The sequence below is a fragment of the Diorhabda sublineata genome, chromosome 7, assembly GCF_026230105.1.
Source record: "Diorhabda sublineata isolate icDioSubl1.1 chromosome 7, icDioSubl1.1, whole genome shotgun sequence".
Classification (NCBI taxonomy): Eukaryota; Metazoa; Arthropoda; class Insecta; order Coleoptera; family Chrysomelidae; genus Diorhabda; species Diorhabda sublineata.
This window is the reverse complement of record NC_079480.1, coordinates 16,931,349-16,950,198: the sequence shown is the minus strand read 5'-3', so window position 1 is coordinate 16,950,198 and position 18,850 is coordinate 16,931,349. Positions and strand designations below refer to the sequence as shown.

The window sequence follows — 18,850 nt, the reverse complement described above, 5'->3', positions numbered from 1 at the left end:
AAAAGCTCATTCTATCATCGTATTATCCAAATAAACAAAAAGGCTTCTAAGAAAAATCGACCCATCATAAAATTTCATTACAAGATTTTGTCAAATAAACTAGATTTGAAATTGGAATTTTTAGGTATTTACAGTAAACCAATGAATAACAACCTTCGAGGGAGTTTTATGGTAGTACAATAAAAACGGTTCCATCAACTGAAGGTACTAATAAAGTTTATGACCTTATAGATAAATATATATTTACAAAGGTTTATTTGCTTGTAAGGATTTTGTTAGATTTTCGGTAATAACAAAGATTAAAGGGACTAGAAGAAATAAACTAACGGGTTTAAAAGCACCTTAATCTGCAAATGTCTTAAATCCAAAAGATGCGAAAATGAGTTATTGGTAGCATGGAAAAAATAAGCGATGAAATGGCAAAGGAATTAGGTATATCCAGAAAAAATTCTGCGCGGTCAGCGTAGCCAAGAACGAAAATCCTGACCGGTTAATCACGTGACGCAAATATTTTAAATTCAACAGTGTACTTGCAAACTGGCGGACAGTAAAATATTCAACTCAAGCTGAGTCATTATTTATTTTTTTTTGTTATATTTGTTAAATTATTGGATATTTATGGAATTTTAAACGTTATTCTATATAATCTATATAAAAAAACAAGAGGCTATAGAGGAAACGAAGAAAGACCTCTTAGATGATGGATATACATGGTGTTCACTATAGACCTGGAATCGTAATGCAGACCCCATTATTAAAAGTATCAACGTTGTATTACAAAAGTAAACTTGTGCATAATTTTACAATCTACAATAATAAATCAAACAAAGGCTGATGCTTTTAGTCGAGCGAGGTTAATGGAGGATTAAATGCAAGTGAGTTTGTTCCTATAATTGTTAAGTTCCTTGAATAACATGCAGATTAAGATAAAACTATCATCTTATAGTCAGATAGCTGCACCAATCAAAAGAGGGACGTTCAATTCTCAAACGGCATCATAAATTCGGTCAAACTTAAAAATTTTACCATTATTCAAAAATATCTCGAAAAAGGCCACACTCAGATGGAGGTAGACTCCATGCAAGTCGCCGTAGAAAAGATGAAGAGAAGAAGAAACATCATATCAATTCCTTTCGATTACGTTGAAATTTGTGCGACAGCCAACAAGACAAATCCTTATGAAGCTACCTACTTGTACTATGGCTTCTTCACAGATACGGAAGAGACGAGAATAGAAACTTACAAATCAATCATACCTGGAAGAAAAGCAGGATACCTTTGCGTGGTAGATACTCGTATAAGTCAGAAATACAAATAACAAAACAATTGACTCTACATATCACCATGTTTACGACTCTCTGGCGCACTTATAAAAATCAAAGAAATGAACATACTTACTTAGTTACAATTATATTGAGAAGAAGCAAACTCTTTACTAAACTAAATTTTAATTGAATATAAAATACTAATAGCTGCTAAAAACTTATGGAAAAATAGTTAAATCCCTCATAGGTACAACATGAGTTTTGGAAAATGTCTTGATTCCAAAAAGATCATAAAGAAGACAAAAAACAACTTTTTCAATAATAGAAGGGCGCCTAAGAAGTAGTCATAAGATAAAAAAAGGAAGGAAAATGCTCATAAAGTTTTTAGCTACTTTGTTTGAACAGTTTGGTCTCCCCTGACAATTTGTGGTTTTGGATTTAAGGCATTTAAACTAGCATTAATCAATGACTTTTTTCTTGTTGTCATGATTTCCTATTATTTAGACCTCAAGTAAGATGTCAATCAATTTTTGAACCATATGTTTTAATAAAGTATAATACATGATAACGTGTTGGTTTAGGATGTACTGAAATTTATAGTTATTTAGCTAAAAATTTCTAGAATTTAGTTAAAATCACATCTTTTGTGTCCTTTTTTTACATTTCGTCTTTTTAATTTTTTTTATTCAAAATCAATATCAATATCATTAAATTTAGATAGTAATTAGTTTTGATTGCTTTTGTTAAATATTTTTGTATAAATAATGGTCAACAAGGCCCATGGACATTCAATCATATCAGTTAGATGAGAGCAATAAATTAAGAAAACAACGCAACTTACCTCAAAATAATTTTATTAAAAATAATAATTTATATATATATAATAATACCCAAAATAATATAATAAATATCAATTAACAATTTAATAACAAAATGTCATTCCAACTTTTACCGTAAACTAGCAAAGTATCAAATATGATACGTTCACAAAATGTATTTTCTTAAACAGAAAATCACGATTTTTCTTTTCCATAATTGCAATCAATACAGTATTATGAAGTTAAGACAATTTACTGCATTCCAAAAAACACTACTTATATTATTTGTACAATAACAAAAAACAATTTAAATTTTTAGGATGAGACGCCATTTCACTGATGAGATGTGAGCTATCGAAGTTTTTTGTTGATAAATTTTGTTATAACTTTCGTAACCAACGCATTCACAATGAAAATGCCTTGACCTGATAGAAAGATACAGGTCCAAAAGTTTACCGCCGATTTTTAAAAAATTATTGAACAGATGGTATCATATGTGATACCATGCCCGTTTAAAGGTTGATATCGATCCGGGGTATTTAAAATCTAGGAAGCTATAACTAAATTCTCATATACCAAGTTTCACTGATTGTACATATGATTGTGTGGGAAAATGATTTAAAAGATGTTTTCAATATAGTCCCTGTAATTCCACGAGTTGGATACGTCAATTCAAATAAATTCTTTCGATCTGAATCATACTACCAACATCGAAGATTACGAGATAAATTAATTTCAGTGTAGTAGCTAACCACAGACGCCGTTTGCTTCACATTTAAAAGGCTTCGTGCGTGAGGCAGTTTTTACCGTATACGAAAAATTAATTAGGTCCCTGGCTTGCTCGAAACACCACAGTTTCAAAAGTATAATTGTTTGGGGCATCGCCAGAAGCACCTCTTTAATCTGAAGGCGAGGACCTTGTATACGTATCTAGTCCACATTACCCAAAATTTGTCACTAATCATTCACTTGCTTATTATAGTTACACCGACAAAATAATTCTTAGTTTATAATCAAATCTTCAAAAAAAAAACGAATAAACTTGCTCCTCATGGGTTAAATCGGATTTTAATTACATAATAAAGATCATAGAAGAGACCCGCTTGATAAAAATTAAGCTTTGAAGCTTGTTTTTAATGTTTAGTTTCTAAAAAACGTGAATAATAGGAACAAACTCAAAATTTAGATCTTAGAAAACACAGCGATAGACTACAATAAGATCTGAAAGGGCCCCAGTACAATAGTAGTGGAAAACCTCCTTTACTTAATATCAAATTATTTATTATATCCAATTTCAAATTAAGCGTTTGAAATATCTTGAAATTAAAGTAACGATTATTTGATAATATTCCAAAAACACTAATAGAAAATAAATATTAAATACCCTACCTTGCCCGGTTCTTTATCAAAATCGATTTCCTTCTCCGGCATATATCCCGAGGTAGGTGGTGCAAAAACTAATTGTAGGTTGGTACCGGTAGCTGCAAATGCAATTTCGGTGTGACCTTCCCTGCAGGCGTTTTGAAAACGAACCATTCGTTCTTCTTGTGGTCGATCTCGATAGCCTGTATATCGCACCTGAAAAATAATGATAATCATAGATTAGAAATACTTGTGTGTCCAAAAATTTTTTCACCACTTGGATAATTAAAGGTGGGGGAGATATGTTTCTTAAAAAAATGTAAAAATTCTGTATGAAATCGAACGTTCATTCTACCAGTAAGATTGAACGAGGAAGATATATGCTAACTTACCAATAAATAAGAATAAAAGCGGAAGAATGTGAATTTCTAGAAGTGAAAATCATGATATCTTAATATGGGAGAGATACAATTCTCAGTAATCGTCGGATCAGTGTAAACAAAAAAGTTCATCGCTTATATCACATATTTATGTACATCAAAGTTCTAATAAAATAAGAGCGTGGCAGAAGGGGAAAAAGACGAGTAAACGTTAACCAAATTATAAACACTACTCCCCCTCGCCTCTTTTTGCTACCTTCTGAAATGTATAATCAACGATTTTAAAGAAATTCATTGATTTATCATATGTAAGTTGTACCATGTAATGTCTAAAATAATGGAAATCATATGTCTCCCCCGCCTTAAATTTACTATTTGTACCCTCAGAAACAACCCCAAATTTTTTGAAGCGATTTTTGGCTGGAGCCCCAATTCTAAATAATTACCCAATTGTGTAAATAAGTTAAAATTTCCTTCTAGATTGTTAGAGAATTTTAGATGTTCCTGTAGTTTTAAACCAAATAATTCTGGACAAGGTACAAACAGAATTAATGTAGAAGGACTTAATCTTCCATCCAAACTAAAATATTTTGTAACAAGTATGCACTAGTTCATTACGCCTTTTATATAAATTTTTAACCCTTTCGCTGCGCAACACGTTTTGGGATATTGTGCTCTCTGTGCGCGTATGTTTCAATTATTGCGAGTTTATTCGTGTGGAGCAGTTTGTCGCATTTAGATGCGGCGGGTTTGGGTATGTAGATCAGTCAACAATCAGTTTTTGTATTTCAAAAACATAACTGTTTACAAACAAATACGTTAATAATTTTTTTTGTATGATAAACCGCAAAACAAGGTACAACGCATAAGGAAACATTACAGGATTCGCATACGTATCGAGATTCCTTTCTCTTTTTTTGTTTTAAACATACAATGCAACGTTTGGTTGGGTTCGGTTTCGATTCTGTTGCAGGTAGAAATGTTGGAAAATGTCTAGCTGATAACCGTAATATAGAATTGGCATCTTCTGTTTTATCAAATTCATTTGAAATTCTCCTACTGAATGTTTGTTTGCAGTTAATTCATTGTAAAGTATCAAATGTATCAAATTAATAAAAACATTCACTTATAACAAATAGTCCGACACTTACTTCACAGAATGCTAGAGATATATTATGTATATGGACACGTCTGATTTATTCTGACGGTGACGCACAGCGTCAATTCAAGTTGAAATATGCTTAAACGTACATAATAATATGTAGCGAAAATAGTCGTGTTGAGCAGCTAACTATATTAAAACAAGTCAATTTTTTTTGCGAGTATATGTATACGGTTAGAGTAGCGAAAGGGTTAAACTTGCTTAGTCTTTGATATCGAAATAGAATTAATTACGTTTAGAGGAAAATTAAGTAAAATTAATTGTAAATTTCTTCAATTTCTTAGACTTTTTATATATGTCTATGTTTCTAAATCGTCTTGATTTTAGGTCTCTTATGTTTTAAAATTAGTTTTTTTCAATATATTTTGATAAAGACTGAAAGCACATCAAACTAAAAAGTTGAAAATATTTTTTTCTACATCTGTTTTTTTTTCATTCATAAAGAATGTAATTTCTGAATCGGTCAAAAAGTGTGAAAAAAAGTGCCGTAACGGTTAATTTTTTCACGCTTTTGCGTTAAAAAAAGTGCCGAAACGTGTTAATTTTTAACGCAATTATAAAATTGTTTTATCAAAATAATATCAAAAACGCTTTTTCTCTCATATCAATTCGTTTCTCCGATAAACTGTTACACTTTTATTTCTTGATATTCGCGCGTGGAAGTCTTCAACAGTTTGATCGACTTATTCAAAACTGAAAGGTACCTTAATAGTAAATAACGACGTAGACATCAGTAAATACTAAAATTATGTAAAATGAAGTGCAACGATATTAATAATTATTATAATTTTAATTATCACGTCGATTTACTGTTATTGGTGAAATATCTATCAATTGATTAAACTTGGTAAAAATTTATAAAAAATATAACCAATGACCCACAAATGTCAGAATAGATCATTTCTTTTCGCAAGCAATGGAAAATGCAAAACCCAAGTTGTAGGTATCAATACCTTTTCAAAAATTTTCTCGTTCATCGCAACACAACATCCAAAAAAGTATGTCAATTTAAGTACCAATAGTAATGTAGTAGCCCTCTTCACTTCAAATTAAAAAAGCTCATAGTTGTACTTTTATTATTACTATTACAAAATAAAAATTGATAGAAGTTTTGTTGAATTTGTTCAAGTCTAAGGACGTAGAAGATTTTTTGTATGAAACTCGTGAGTAAAGTAACTTTTTTTACTCGTAGGCATTGTCGTCAAATGGTCCTACTCGTGAAAAAAAGTATTACTTCACTCACTTGTTGCATAAATAACTATTTTTAAATAAGCTTAAAACAATAATGAAAAATACCAGTATTATTGTGAAAAAAGCGTTGGGGGAAATTTCTCCCTCATTACGTAACCTTTTTTTTTTATTTTGTTCGTTTTAAAGTCTACTTTAAGATTATTTTGGTTTGAGGGTTCAGAAACGGCCGGAAATGTTTTTTCGTAAATCAGCCGTAAAAACGAAAATTTTAGAAAAAATCATCGAAATTGGATGATTTTACTATTTTCTAGAGCCAAAAAATTAGGGAAAGTATAATATTACCAAGTCCCCTGATACCGTGTATGTAATTGTTTTTGAAAATTATAGGAATTGAAAACGCGAGATTTCGTAAAGCCAGACAAATAATAATAAAAAAATCGATCAATGTTTGTCTCTCATGGTATGAAATGGTCTGCTTAAAATATTACATAACATGATTTTGTTTTTATTTTGTTTGTTTTAATGTCTACTTTAAGATCTTGGTTTGCAGGATCAGAAACTGCCGGCAAACCAGCTTAAAATCCATTGACTCCGACCTCATTTTCGATAAATAAAATTATGGTCAATGAATATAATCTAGAATGAATGTGGAAATACTATTTTTCTATATTGATTATAATTTTTACTTACGGTTTGCGCCTACGACTCATATTCTTCTCGATGATTAACAGGTATTGGTATACATTTTTTGTAACACTAAAGATGATACCCACTATCACTAAAAGTTTAAACTTACGTTCGCATATTTTAAGTTTTCGTCTAAAGAATGAAACGGTTTAACATTTCTTAAAAGATTCTTGTTTCAAAGAAAACGGAATAATCTTCTCCTTAGTGGTAGTATTATACATAAAACGGTTCATTCAGTATTTGTAATAATTTGTAAAAATCGAGTAGGAAAAGTTATAAAAACTACAGAAAGTACAGAAACTATCGGAGTTCTAGAAGCAACTTCATTATGTGTATAAAATAAATATATATATATATATATATATATATATATATATATATATATATATATATATATATATATATATATATATATAAATAATATATATAAAAATAATTTTATAAAAAAAGTATTAATCGAAAATTTTAATCATTATTGAACAATCATATTTCCGCAAAGAAACATTTAATCTAGATTATATTCATTGACTATAATTCTATTTATCGAAAATGAAAGAATAGTCAATAGATTTTGAGCTGGTTTGCTCGATATTTCCGGTAGTTTCTGTAGTAGTTTCTTAAAGTAGACATTAAAACGAACAAAATAAAAATAAAATCTTGTTACGTAATGAGGTAGAAATTTCCTCTCTCCTCACATATTTGACAAAAAATGCTTGCTTGACTCTACCGACCAAAAAAATTTGTTTGCGAAAATTTTTTCTGAAAGAGAATGAAATTATCTATCGAATACATTTTTTTATTAATTATTATTTTTGTTAATTTTCCTGGCTTTGCAAATCCACGCAAACCTCGCGTTTTCAATTCCTATAGTTTTGAACTATCAATTTAAAAAAAATACATAAACGGTATGAGGGGACTTGGTAATTTTATACTTTCGCGGTCGTCTCATTTTTTGGCTCAAAAAATCAAAAAACTATCCGATTTTTTTTAATTCTTTGTTTTTACGGCGGATTTACGAAAAAAAAGATTTGGGAAATGGGTTGCAAGGCTTTAAATGTTCATGAAAATGCAATCATTCACGTATAATTGTTGATAACTTTTTTCCAAATAATCAAACGAAGTTTTTATATTTTTTTTCATAATCTATACAAAAAATGAACAAATTGAAAGAAAAATATACAACAATGTAGATTTATCATGTTTTTACATTTAAAAATAATAACAATTTAAGTAATCATTGAAGTTAAATGAACAAAAACATTCTTAAAATCACTTATTGTAATCAAGTGTTCAATATCAAAAGTTAAATTTGAAAAATTGAACATTTTCACCATTAAAAAAATAGTATCTTACTAATGTTAGATATAGATAAAAAATGAATGAACAAATATTTTTCCTATTTTTACCAAAATGTTCGTTTTCTTCTGAAGATTAACAATAAAACATATGAACTGCGTTTAATGCTTTGTAAAAAAGTTATGAACGATTATATGCGAAGAAGTGCGTTTATATTCACATTTAAAGTCATAAAACTATATGAAATCTACAGGTGAGATAATTTCCATATTTTTTTCGTAAATCCGCCGTAAAAACGAAAAATTAAAAAAAATTCATCGAAATCGGATGATTTTTCAATTTTGTAGAGCCAAAAAAAACGAGGGGACCGTGAAAGTATAAAATTTCCGCGGACTTTTTAGATTTATGGCTCATGATTGATGCGATAGTAAAAAGTGAAACTAAAAAACACAATGTTAAACAACTCAAAGATCATCCTTCTTTTCAATATTTTGATATTCTTTTATCTTCGCCTATTAATGTAAGTTCTTGATGAATGAATTTTTACAAGAGATTTTTTATTTCGTACTTTTATAGTGTTAAATAAAGATTTGAGAAATTATTCTTTTTTTATGGTTCTATATCGTCTTGATTTTAGTTCTATTCTGTTTTATAATTAGTTTTTATTATAAATTTTTAAAAGACAGATAAAAATTTGACGTTTCAAAATATTTAGATGAAGATTGAAAGTAGTCGAAAGGTCAAATTTTTATGACTTTCACAAATTATAAAAAACCTAATTTTAAAACAGAAGAAATATACAATCAGGACAATTTAAAAATATATATAAATAGTCTAAGAAATTAGAAAAATTATTCTTCATCTTAATATGCATAAAAGTGAAAATCAAGGCACCTAAGTTTACTTATGAAATCAATTAGTCAAAATAAAAATTTACTACAATTTCGTTATGCATATCTTTTTCACCGCACTATTGTAAATTACCAAAATTGTGAAAGAATAATTTTGCTATATATATAAATTTAGAAAGGGAATCAAGTCGGCATTGACCATAAACTACTATAAAATATTTATTTTGTTATGTTTTCCTAATCTTGATATAATCCGATTTCAAGGAAATAAAAGCTGGTTATGGATTACGCTTAACTGATGACTAATCTTTTTGTCGACTGCGACCGGATATACTTGACATATTTTTCAACTTATTCCAATTAAATTGTACAATAACATACTTATACAGAGTTAATATATTATATAATAAATTTAGGAATGTTTGAATCAACAGATTATACTGAATATATGGGAAATTTAAAGATTCCGTCCATTCAATAATAGTCCATTGAAATGTTACAATTTAAGAACCGAATATTGCATTTTTTAGAAGACGCAATTTTATTTTTGGGGCATGTGTGGGGGTCAATAGAAGCTCAACCTCAAGTTTGTGGGGTTGCCACCCTTGTCCCCCGGTCCTCATCTTGGAAAAAGTGGTGTAAACACCTTTTCACGATATCTCGGAAACTATGCATCCGCGAAAAAATTTGTACAGACATAATTAGTTGCAAATTGTATTGCCTACAAATATGTTTATATAACTTTTTGCCCCAAATTTAAAATTAAAGAAGCAAAAAAGTGAGAAAATTTAGATGAAAACTTTTCTTTTTTGCTCTATTACATTTTTTATACATTTTACAAAAAAATTACTTCAGACCAATCTAGTAGATTATTTTTCGAGGAAAATTTTTCTGTTAATTTTTTTTAATTTCATTCATTTATAACGCTGTTACAGCGCTCCAAATTTGACCGGGTTCGTCAATGCTCATAAGAATCCGGTCAAAACGAAATGTTTAACTAATGTTTTCGATTCAGCAGCATTCAGATACATTTTCTTCAAACTACTATAAAAATATTTCATAATAAATAATAATAGCACCCGATGAGGCAATTTCAGATATCGTATTTTCTTGTCACTATTCCTAAAGAATTATCAGACTGAACTGAAATTATATTGGAACTAAAAAAACTCTGCACCTGGGTGTAATGAATTAACTGAAATGGATATAATTGACCTTAAAGACTTTATAGTAGACCCAATAGCAAAACTAGTTAATATGGCATTAACTACGGGTGTTTGCCTAGCAGAACTTAAAGTAAGTAAAGTTTGTCCAAATTATAAAACTGGCGACAAAGAATTAATAAGTAACTATAGGCCAATTTCTGTTATAAATGTTTTATTGAAAATTCTTGAGAAAGAAATTAAAAAAAAGGATGATTCAATTTATGATTAGTAATTCACTATATAAACCAAAATATTAATATTAACCCTATTCTCACACTGAATGGAGAACAAATAGAATGGGTGGAAAAATATAAGTATATTGGTTCAATCAAAGACGCTCAAATGAATCCAGACGAAGAAATCAAGATCAAAATTGAAATGGCTCGAAAGGCATTTGTCAAACCTCCACGTCAGAATAGGATTCATGGAATGTTATATGTGGTCAATACGGAATGGAAACTTGGACCTTGAAAGATCAAATGATCAAAAAACTTGAGGCATTTGAAATGTGGCTCAATAGACGCATCTTGAAGATACCCTGTACTGACAGAATCACCAACGACGAAGTAGTAAAACGCATTGGTAGCAAAGCTGTTGACAATTATTAAGATAAGAAAAACATCTTACAACAACAAACAACAACATAATGCAGAGTAGAGGGAAAGAAAGGCATCGGCGGGAAAAAGAAATCTTGGTTCCGTAACATAAGAGAATGGAAAAATCTCAGTGACGGAGAATTATTTCATATTGCGAGGGACAGAGGCACATTTAAAAACGTGGTCGCCAACCTTCAATGACAAGAGGGCATGAGAAGTAGAAGAATAAATTCCAGTATGGTTTCATACAAAAAAGTTGTACATTGTCTGCAACTTTTGACTATTTTGTAATAAAAGCTTTGGATCAAAAATAGATTGTGGTGCGGTCTCATAAGATTTAAGCAAAGCATATACTTTTAAAGAAAGTGTTTAATACGGGCTTTAGTATAAGTTTTGTTGCATTATAGAATTATATTTAAAGGGACGGAGCCATTTGTTAAATTGGGTAACACATGTAACACAAAGTTACATAATAATTTGCAGATGATACATTTGTTGGTGTGAGGTACTCAGAACTGAACAAAATTTTTAAAAATTTGTTTTGCATGATTTGCATTACATTGAAATTATTTTTCCCACAGGCTCCTCAAATGGGATAGGAAGAAAGCTGAGTATATTCTTACTCTTAAAAGAAAAATAATTTCTACATCTATAAGTGACAGGAATTCTCCGTTAATTAGTTATTCCATTTCATTTTCACCTGTGTACAGGGTCCTTCACGACGAGCTGAATCGATATGCATATGGGAATGTACCGGGACTAGTGATCTGAAAATTTGCTTGCATGGGTTCTCCGAAATGCTTGTTTCAGCTAAAACAATTTCACTTTTTTGAAACTTCTTCTTATACCCTTCGAATATACGCGAAATTTCAATATAACTGTATATGAGGCATCGTATGCCTAAAGTCCACCATTTTTTAATTATTTCACATTTTCGAAACTTTTGGACACATGCAGCCCTCCATTAAAAAAAATTTTATTTCTAAGTTTGAGTGAGTCAGGTCTAATATATATATATATATATATATATATATATATATATATATATATATATATATATATATATAAATATTAGACCAGGCTCACTAAAACTTAGAAATATAATTTATTTCATGTGTGTGTATTTTATGTGTCCAAAAATTTCGAAAATGTGAAATAATTAAAAAATGGTGGACTTTAGGCATACGATGCCTCATATACAGTTATATTGAAATTTTACGTAGATTCCAAAAATTTATTAAAAATCATATCTTTCCACTTAAAATAACGAAATTTGGCTCCACTTCCGGTATAACCGGAAGTTTCAGGAGACTGAAATTATTTTAGCTGAAACGAGCATTTCGGAAAATCCATGCAAGCAAATTTTCAGAACATTAGTCGCTGTACTTTCCCATATGCACATCGATTCAGTTCATTGTGAAGGACCCTGTACACAGGTGAAAATGAAATGGAAGAACTAATTAACGAAGAATTCTTGTCACTTATAGGTGTAGAAATTATCTACTTACTCTAAAGAGTAAGAATATACTCAGCTTTCTGCCTATTCCATCTGAGGTATCTTTTACCCATTTGGAGAGCCTGTAGGAAAATAATTTCAATGAAATGCAAATAATGCAAAACAAATTTTTGAAAATTTCATTCAGTTATGAGTATCTCACACCAAATGTTTCACAGGAAGAGTTGGAGATATTTCAGTTAGAATCCTCATTGCAACTTGAACAATGTAAACTTGTGTATAAAATATTAAATAAGCTGCAATAATCAATAATATGGTTAAATATTGACTTTATGGGATGAAGTTTGGTCATACATTGAATTGTTTAATTTAATTTGGTCAAAAAATAGGTCAAGTTGAATTTGGCCACAAATTCTTCTTCTAAGTTGCATTTATTGAAAATTTCGATTCTTTTGAGCTTTATCTGGTAAAAAAATTTTTTTCTAAGAATACGTTTTCGTTACTAGAAAGCCTTTATTTTAAATATCCTATGAATAAAAATTAGTTTTTAAACCAGGTGAAAAACTGACATTTCGAACTGAAATAGTTCGAAAAATCAATTTTTTACCTGTATTAAAATTGAAACAAAAAGTTTTTAATCATTTTATGCTCTTCCAAACGACATCAAGGTCAAATACAAACTTATATCTATCTCAAAACAGAACTATAGATTATTTCAGAAAGGTATAGAGTAATAAAACCTCATTAGGTATGCAAAGGGATCACAAAGTGACCCAACGAATATTTAAGCCACTTTCATAGTTTGGCATTGATTTCATTGTAAAATTCTTTCTTTTTATCAAGTGCAGGTAGTACCACCCGGGTTGGGGTCAACATATGGGTTTAGCCTATTGTTATCCATTCACGAACACTGAAAATAGTGTGCCAAAGGCGTGCCGGTAGGATACTCGTAAAAAGGAAAGAATTTTACTTTAACAGAATAAAAATTGCGCATTATGTACATAGTATTGGGGACACTTATTTTTTATTTAACATTATATTTAACATTAACATTATACAGACACCGAAATTGAGCCGAACTGGACGAAATTCCCCATTTTATTACTCTATACCTTTCTGAAATAGACTATAACATCGGTTGAAATAATCCTGTTCAACTCGCATCCAAAATCTAAGTAATAAAACTAAATTTAGTAGTTCTTATCAAATGTTTGTTAGAAAATCTAAAAGCTTCTTAAATACTTGTAGATGCTGCGAGAAAATAGAAATAAGTTATGTTATAAAGTACCTAGTGCGATAACTTAAGACTGTTTACTTAAGTTGATTAAGTCTCTTGAAAGCATTGATTTAAGATTCAAATAATTGTTAATACTTTTACATAGTGTTTAATTAATAAATAAAGTTGTTTCAACAAATAAATCACATAACCAAATAACAACTGAACCATTCCGGATTTTAAAAAGTGAAATCAGATAAGTTAGCTGTCGTAAACATAAACAATCAGTTTAAATATAATTAAGTCAATGAGTAGAGGTGAATATCATTGTAGATTAGTAAAAATAAATGAACATTTGTGCAATTTAAATAATACAGAATCGTCATAAATTTTGCAACAATGTAAAAGGCGAATTAAGCTTTGAATTGAGCCTACTGACAGAATAGGATTTTTAAAAAAATCTTTTTCATGTTAAATTTGTATTCTCTTATTCTAATCTCAACTTACGATAAAAGCGTCTTTTCAATTTTTTGATCAACTGTATGAATCATTTCGCAATCTAATAATTTCATTCAATACCTCACCGTTAATTGAAACAGTGTCTTTTAATTTTGAACGAGTGTTACTATTTGTATAGGTACCGTCTAAGCGGATAAGTGCTATTACATAAGCTTATCCAGTTGCAAACAGATGAGAGAACAGATAAACGACAGGATGATCAACCGTACTTGTGTGTGGGCAATATCCAACTCAGAATGACTTTCATTTGGTAAAGATTTCTATTGATTTATCGGCAGTAAATATTTATCAAGTAGGAAGAAGATATCCTTGATCCCGATGATCCCAAGCGGATGTACCCCGAGAAATGTGCTCTTTCGTTCACAAAATGATTAGATATTATGTATTTATTTTTTATTATGGTAGAAATACTGGAAACGTTCAAAACATGTGACAGTTAGATTTTGAACCCTTCTCAGTTTTCATGGCGTTTGTTAACATTTTCGGATAGTGATATACCTCCATTGCCTGAAATAGAACGGCGTAGGTCATCAAGGACAGCTCCTTCCATAGATTATACAGTACCAAGTTCTGGTATGAAGGATAATTATGTCGGATTATTAGCTAATACGAATCTAATAGACTATGACTTGTTTCTAGCCCCTAGCATTTTAGAATATATCACAGAAGAAACCAACTTATACGCAACACAGGGTCTCTTATCTTCAGATTCTTGTACTGTTAGTTAGCTTCCGCCAATATATTCCAAAGGAAAGAACCAAATATGGACTAAAAGTCTTGGAATGGAACCAATATCGTGGTAAATCGAAGGAACTCAACACAAAAGTCTCAGATAAGGTAGTACTATCTTTGGCAGAGGGTCTTTTCATCAAAGGCAGGACCATGTACACAGTCAACTATTACACAAGTGTTTCACTTGCATTGCGAATGCGTAAAATAAAAACATATTTTGTATGGACATTGAGAAGGAACTAGAAAACTGAAAAGAGGCGAAATAGCAGCTCAGAAATAGCATTGAAGGCATCGTAGCTTTGAAATGGAATGAATTACGAGATTTGCTTATATTTTCCACAAAGCAATCTGGTCTAAAAACGGCCGCCAAAAAGAAAAGAAGAGGTGAAAGCATAAGAAAACCTGTATGTATTGAAGATTATAATGTAGGTAAATCATTAATAGATGTGAGTGACCAGATGGCACCTCATGGGTCAACTTTACGTGGATTGGTTTGGTGAACGTTCATTTCTTGTAGTATACTAAAAAAAAAAACAAACTAAGAGCACAGAGTTTCGTGAACAAATTATTACATGTATGCTCGAAATATCCAATCACACATCAGTGACTGCTACACCTAGCTCGGTCAGTGCTAAACATTACGTGGTCCCGAATATGAAAGATAGATTTAAAATGAAAGCTCGTTTCTCTGAATGTTATATGAAATACGGTTGTACATGGAAAAACCATCGACCGAAAAATTCGTCCCAAGTTGTAACAAAATACTCTATTTGTGAAGTGTCCTTTTGTAAACGTTTTTTCAATGATTGCCACTAAGTTCAGTTGCTTTTAATTATATTTTTACTGTTTAGTCTAAATATAAATGGTTTGATTATTACTTGACTCTTAACCTAGAAATATCATCCTAAAATTAAAAAATCTATAAAATTTTTGTGAAATCACCGATTCCCAGACCATTTACATCGGAAAAATGCGACAGGCCAGGGCTTTCATTTTTGTGTAATAGATGTATAGAAAACATTTACAAAAAGATATACATGGCGACTAAGGTGTATATGAAAAGTGAGGAAATTTTAATTTTATGAATTCTGTTCATTTTTAGATATTATATCAAAAGAAAATATGAGATTTTTGTTATAGATATCTATGTTTGTTTTTTATTTATTTATTTATTGTTATTTTGCATTAATCCCACCAGGGCCGGGTTAAGATTTATAAGGCCCGGGGCTAAAATAATGACGGGGCCCCCTTAAGGAATTCGAAAACTCGGAAAAATTCACAAAATAATATCAATACGTTAGATTTGTGGTATCAACACATCAAAAAATACAGAATGCTTTTCAAATGATGGGGCCCTCTTGGATTTGGGGCCCGGGGCTATAGCCCCCCCCCCCAAGCCACTAGCTTAATCCGGCCCTAAATCCCACAGAACAAAGATTTATCTATACGACTTGATGATCCGGGTAAAGACAATAGGACAAATTTATCAAATTAATGTATTATCGGTTTTTCCATGATTAAGAAGTTTGGAGTACGGTTTCATGTAATTAGTTTATTATTACCGGTCCTTATTAAAAGTGAAAATTTCCAAATTTTCTATATTATAAAGTACTCGAAAATCAAGTTTATACTGATGCTAATAAAAGCGTGTCAAAAAACATTATTAGTGAGCTTTGCTTTTTAAAAACCAAGATACGATTTTTACCGACCCAAACTGTCCAGAATTGGATAAAAAAATATTTTTCCACGGCAGGTGAAGAATAAAAAACAAAACGTCGTTGAAAAGTCACTGAGCAAAGAAAGTGGGAATTTACAAATAAACAAATAAAATAATTTTCAATTTCAATTAGGGATTTTTTCCATTGCAGTAGGTACACAGTTGCACATAGTTCTAATGCTTAAAATTAAGTACATACGAAAGTAAGTTGGAATTCCTGGAACCGTTGGTGATATTCATTCTAAATACACTGTTTACACCATCACTACACCAACACTCACAATTACATTGACTGATCGTCTTCAGAAACTGAATTTACCTTCAATCTCTGAAGGCGATAACTTGGTTATCGAAACGCGCGTCAGACAGTGTATTCAGTACATACGAATGTCATTATGACACATCATAATATAATTGTAGTACAAACTGGCAGATAAAGATGAAAAACGAGGAATAGAACACAGAATGATTTAGAGTAGATTTCCAAACGAAACAGCATAAAAACAATAAAAAATAACAGCGTCTTCACAAAACAAAACGAGGAACATATACGGAAAAAAAAACAGTGAATAAAAATGTGAATGAATAGTTTTATAATCGTTTTGTTTTTACGCGGAAGCTCTGGTTTTTAATTGAGTAATAATCAATTAATAAAAATTTTTACCTCACTCTCTCTGCTCAATCTTCTAAACAGCTCATCAGATTCAAATTTGGCTTTCTGGTCTGGAACCACTCGCGGCATTTTAAAAAGGAACTTCGGTCTTGGCTGCTCGTATAAACTAATAGATTCAAAAGACATCATGCCTGAGAGTACCGAAGCAGGATCATTCATAGAATGCATGTTTCAACCACTGAAAATCACTTACGATATCAAAATTTCACTGAGAGTTTATCACCACTACACTCTATAACGTTTAGAATGTTACTGTGGTTTACACTAGGGAAAGAAGAGGCTGTTACTAGTCGTTACCGCCCGAGTAGGTGTGGTTCACTCTACTTAGACCAATAATAGCGGTGCATTACAACCTGTTTTTATTCTCAGTATTGGATATGGAGCCCTCGGCCTATGAAAAACTTTATGGTTTTTATTGGAATAATCTTTTTGATCTTTTTTGAATTGTTTGATATCCAGTTTTAAATATTTGTTTTTCAGATAATGGGTATGAAAGTATTATTTTATTAAGTACACTCATAAAGTATCTCATTCTTTATAAACTGTAGATGAAAATAAATCTGAGAGAAGACAGCTTAATCAAATCAATACTACATTTTATTCTAAAATAAAAAAAAAACGTAAGGGAACAAGAAAAATTCCATTCTAGATTTATGATCCTCACAATATTTTGAATTAGAAACTGAAAAAAATGGAAACGCATCATTTCATTTTACGTTTAACCAAAAGAATTAGATATTTTTTTCCTTGACTTCTTATCTGGAACCGTACTATTTTCCTTTATTGGAGAATCAAATAACATAATAGCTAATGCTATTCGAAAAAACATTCACCAGTGGTCAAAAGCATACCAAGTACTTGATGTCGATAGTAGTAAAACTAACTGTGAACTTTTCATTTTTTTAATTAGTTCAACGACTAAGGGTGGTTTCCAGCTAACAACATTTTGAGTTAGACCTTACAACATGGCATTTTTAAATACCACACTTCTCAAGTAGTAAGCTCTGACTCTATTTGAGTCGCTAGTGCAGGTGTTTGAAAATGATACCAAATGGGAATATTTATTCTGAATTGTTAGCTCCCCCCTTAACCTAACCTAACCCAATCAAACCTAACCTAAGCTTACCTAGCCTAACCTAACCTAATCTAACCTAACGTAACCTTACCCAAACCTAACCTAACCCTAACCTAACCTAACCTTTCCTTTTTTGCCCCGAGGTGGAGTGGAAGCTAATGCAGTTCTCACAGCGGGCGGGTGCAATGCTGTGAGTTTGTGTGGGACCACCACCCACCCACCCTCCTCCTTCCTGAATCCTAGCGTACGTCGGGAGGATAACAAGTTGTCATTACATCAGCGTAACCTAGACTTACCTAACCTAACCAATATTTTCATTTTTGTTTATTCCCATTTTTTTGGATTAATCCGCAGTATAAACGAAGATTTAAAAAAAACATTCTTCGAAATCGGATGATTTTCCGATTTTAACGAAAGTTAAAATTACCAACAATTTATATGGATTTATGTTACTATTTATTAATAAAAAATAGATAGATACTTTGAAGGTTCGCCCTTCGTATTGATTCCGATAGAAATTCGTTTTGAAATCTACAGAGATGAGATTTTTAAATTTCATGCGCGGACAGCGTTGCTTTGGTATTGATTGCGTGGCGCCCGACTCTGCGCTCTAATGAACCCCATAAATATTCTATGAGATTCGGAGCAG

At 30.8% G+C, this 18,850-nt stretch overlaps 1 protein-coding gene across 1 annotated transcript in view; it reads right to left on the bottom strand.

Annotated features, from left to right (window-relative positions):
• Positions 1-17,380, bottom strand: part of LOC130446758 (protein big brother-like) — a 121,222-nt gene extending 103,842 nt beyond the window's left edge. The window contains exons 1-2 of the mRNA XM_056783186.1: positions 17,118-17,380; positions 3,473-3,661 (exon numbers count right to left, since the gene is read on the bottom strand). Of these exons, the coding sequence (XP_056639164.1) occupies positions 3,473-3,661; positions 17,118-17,294 (366 nt within the window). The 5' untranslated portion in view covers positions 17,295-17,380. The remainder of the gene's footprint in view (positions 1-3,472; positions 3,662-17,117) is intronic.
• Between the last annotated feature and the right edge of the window lie 1,470 nt (positions 17,381-18,850).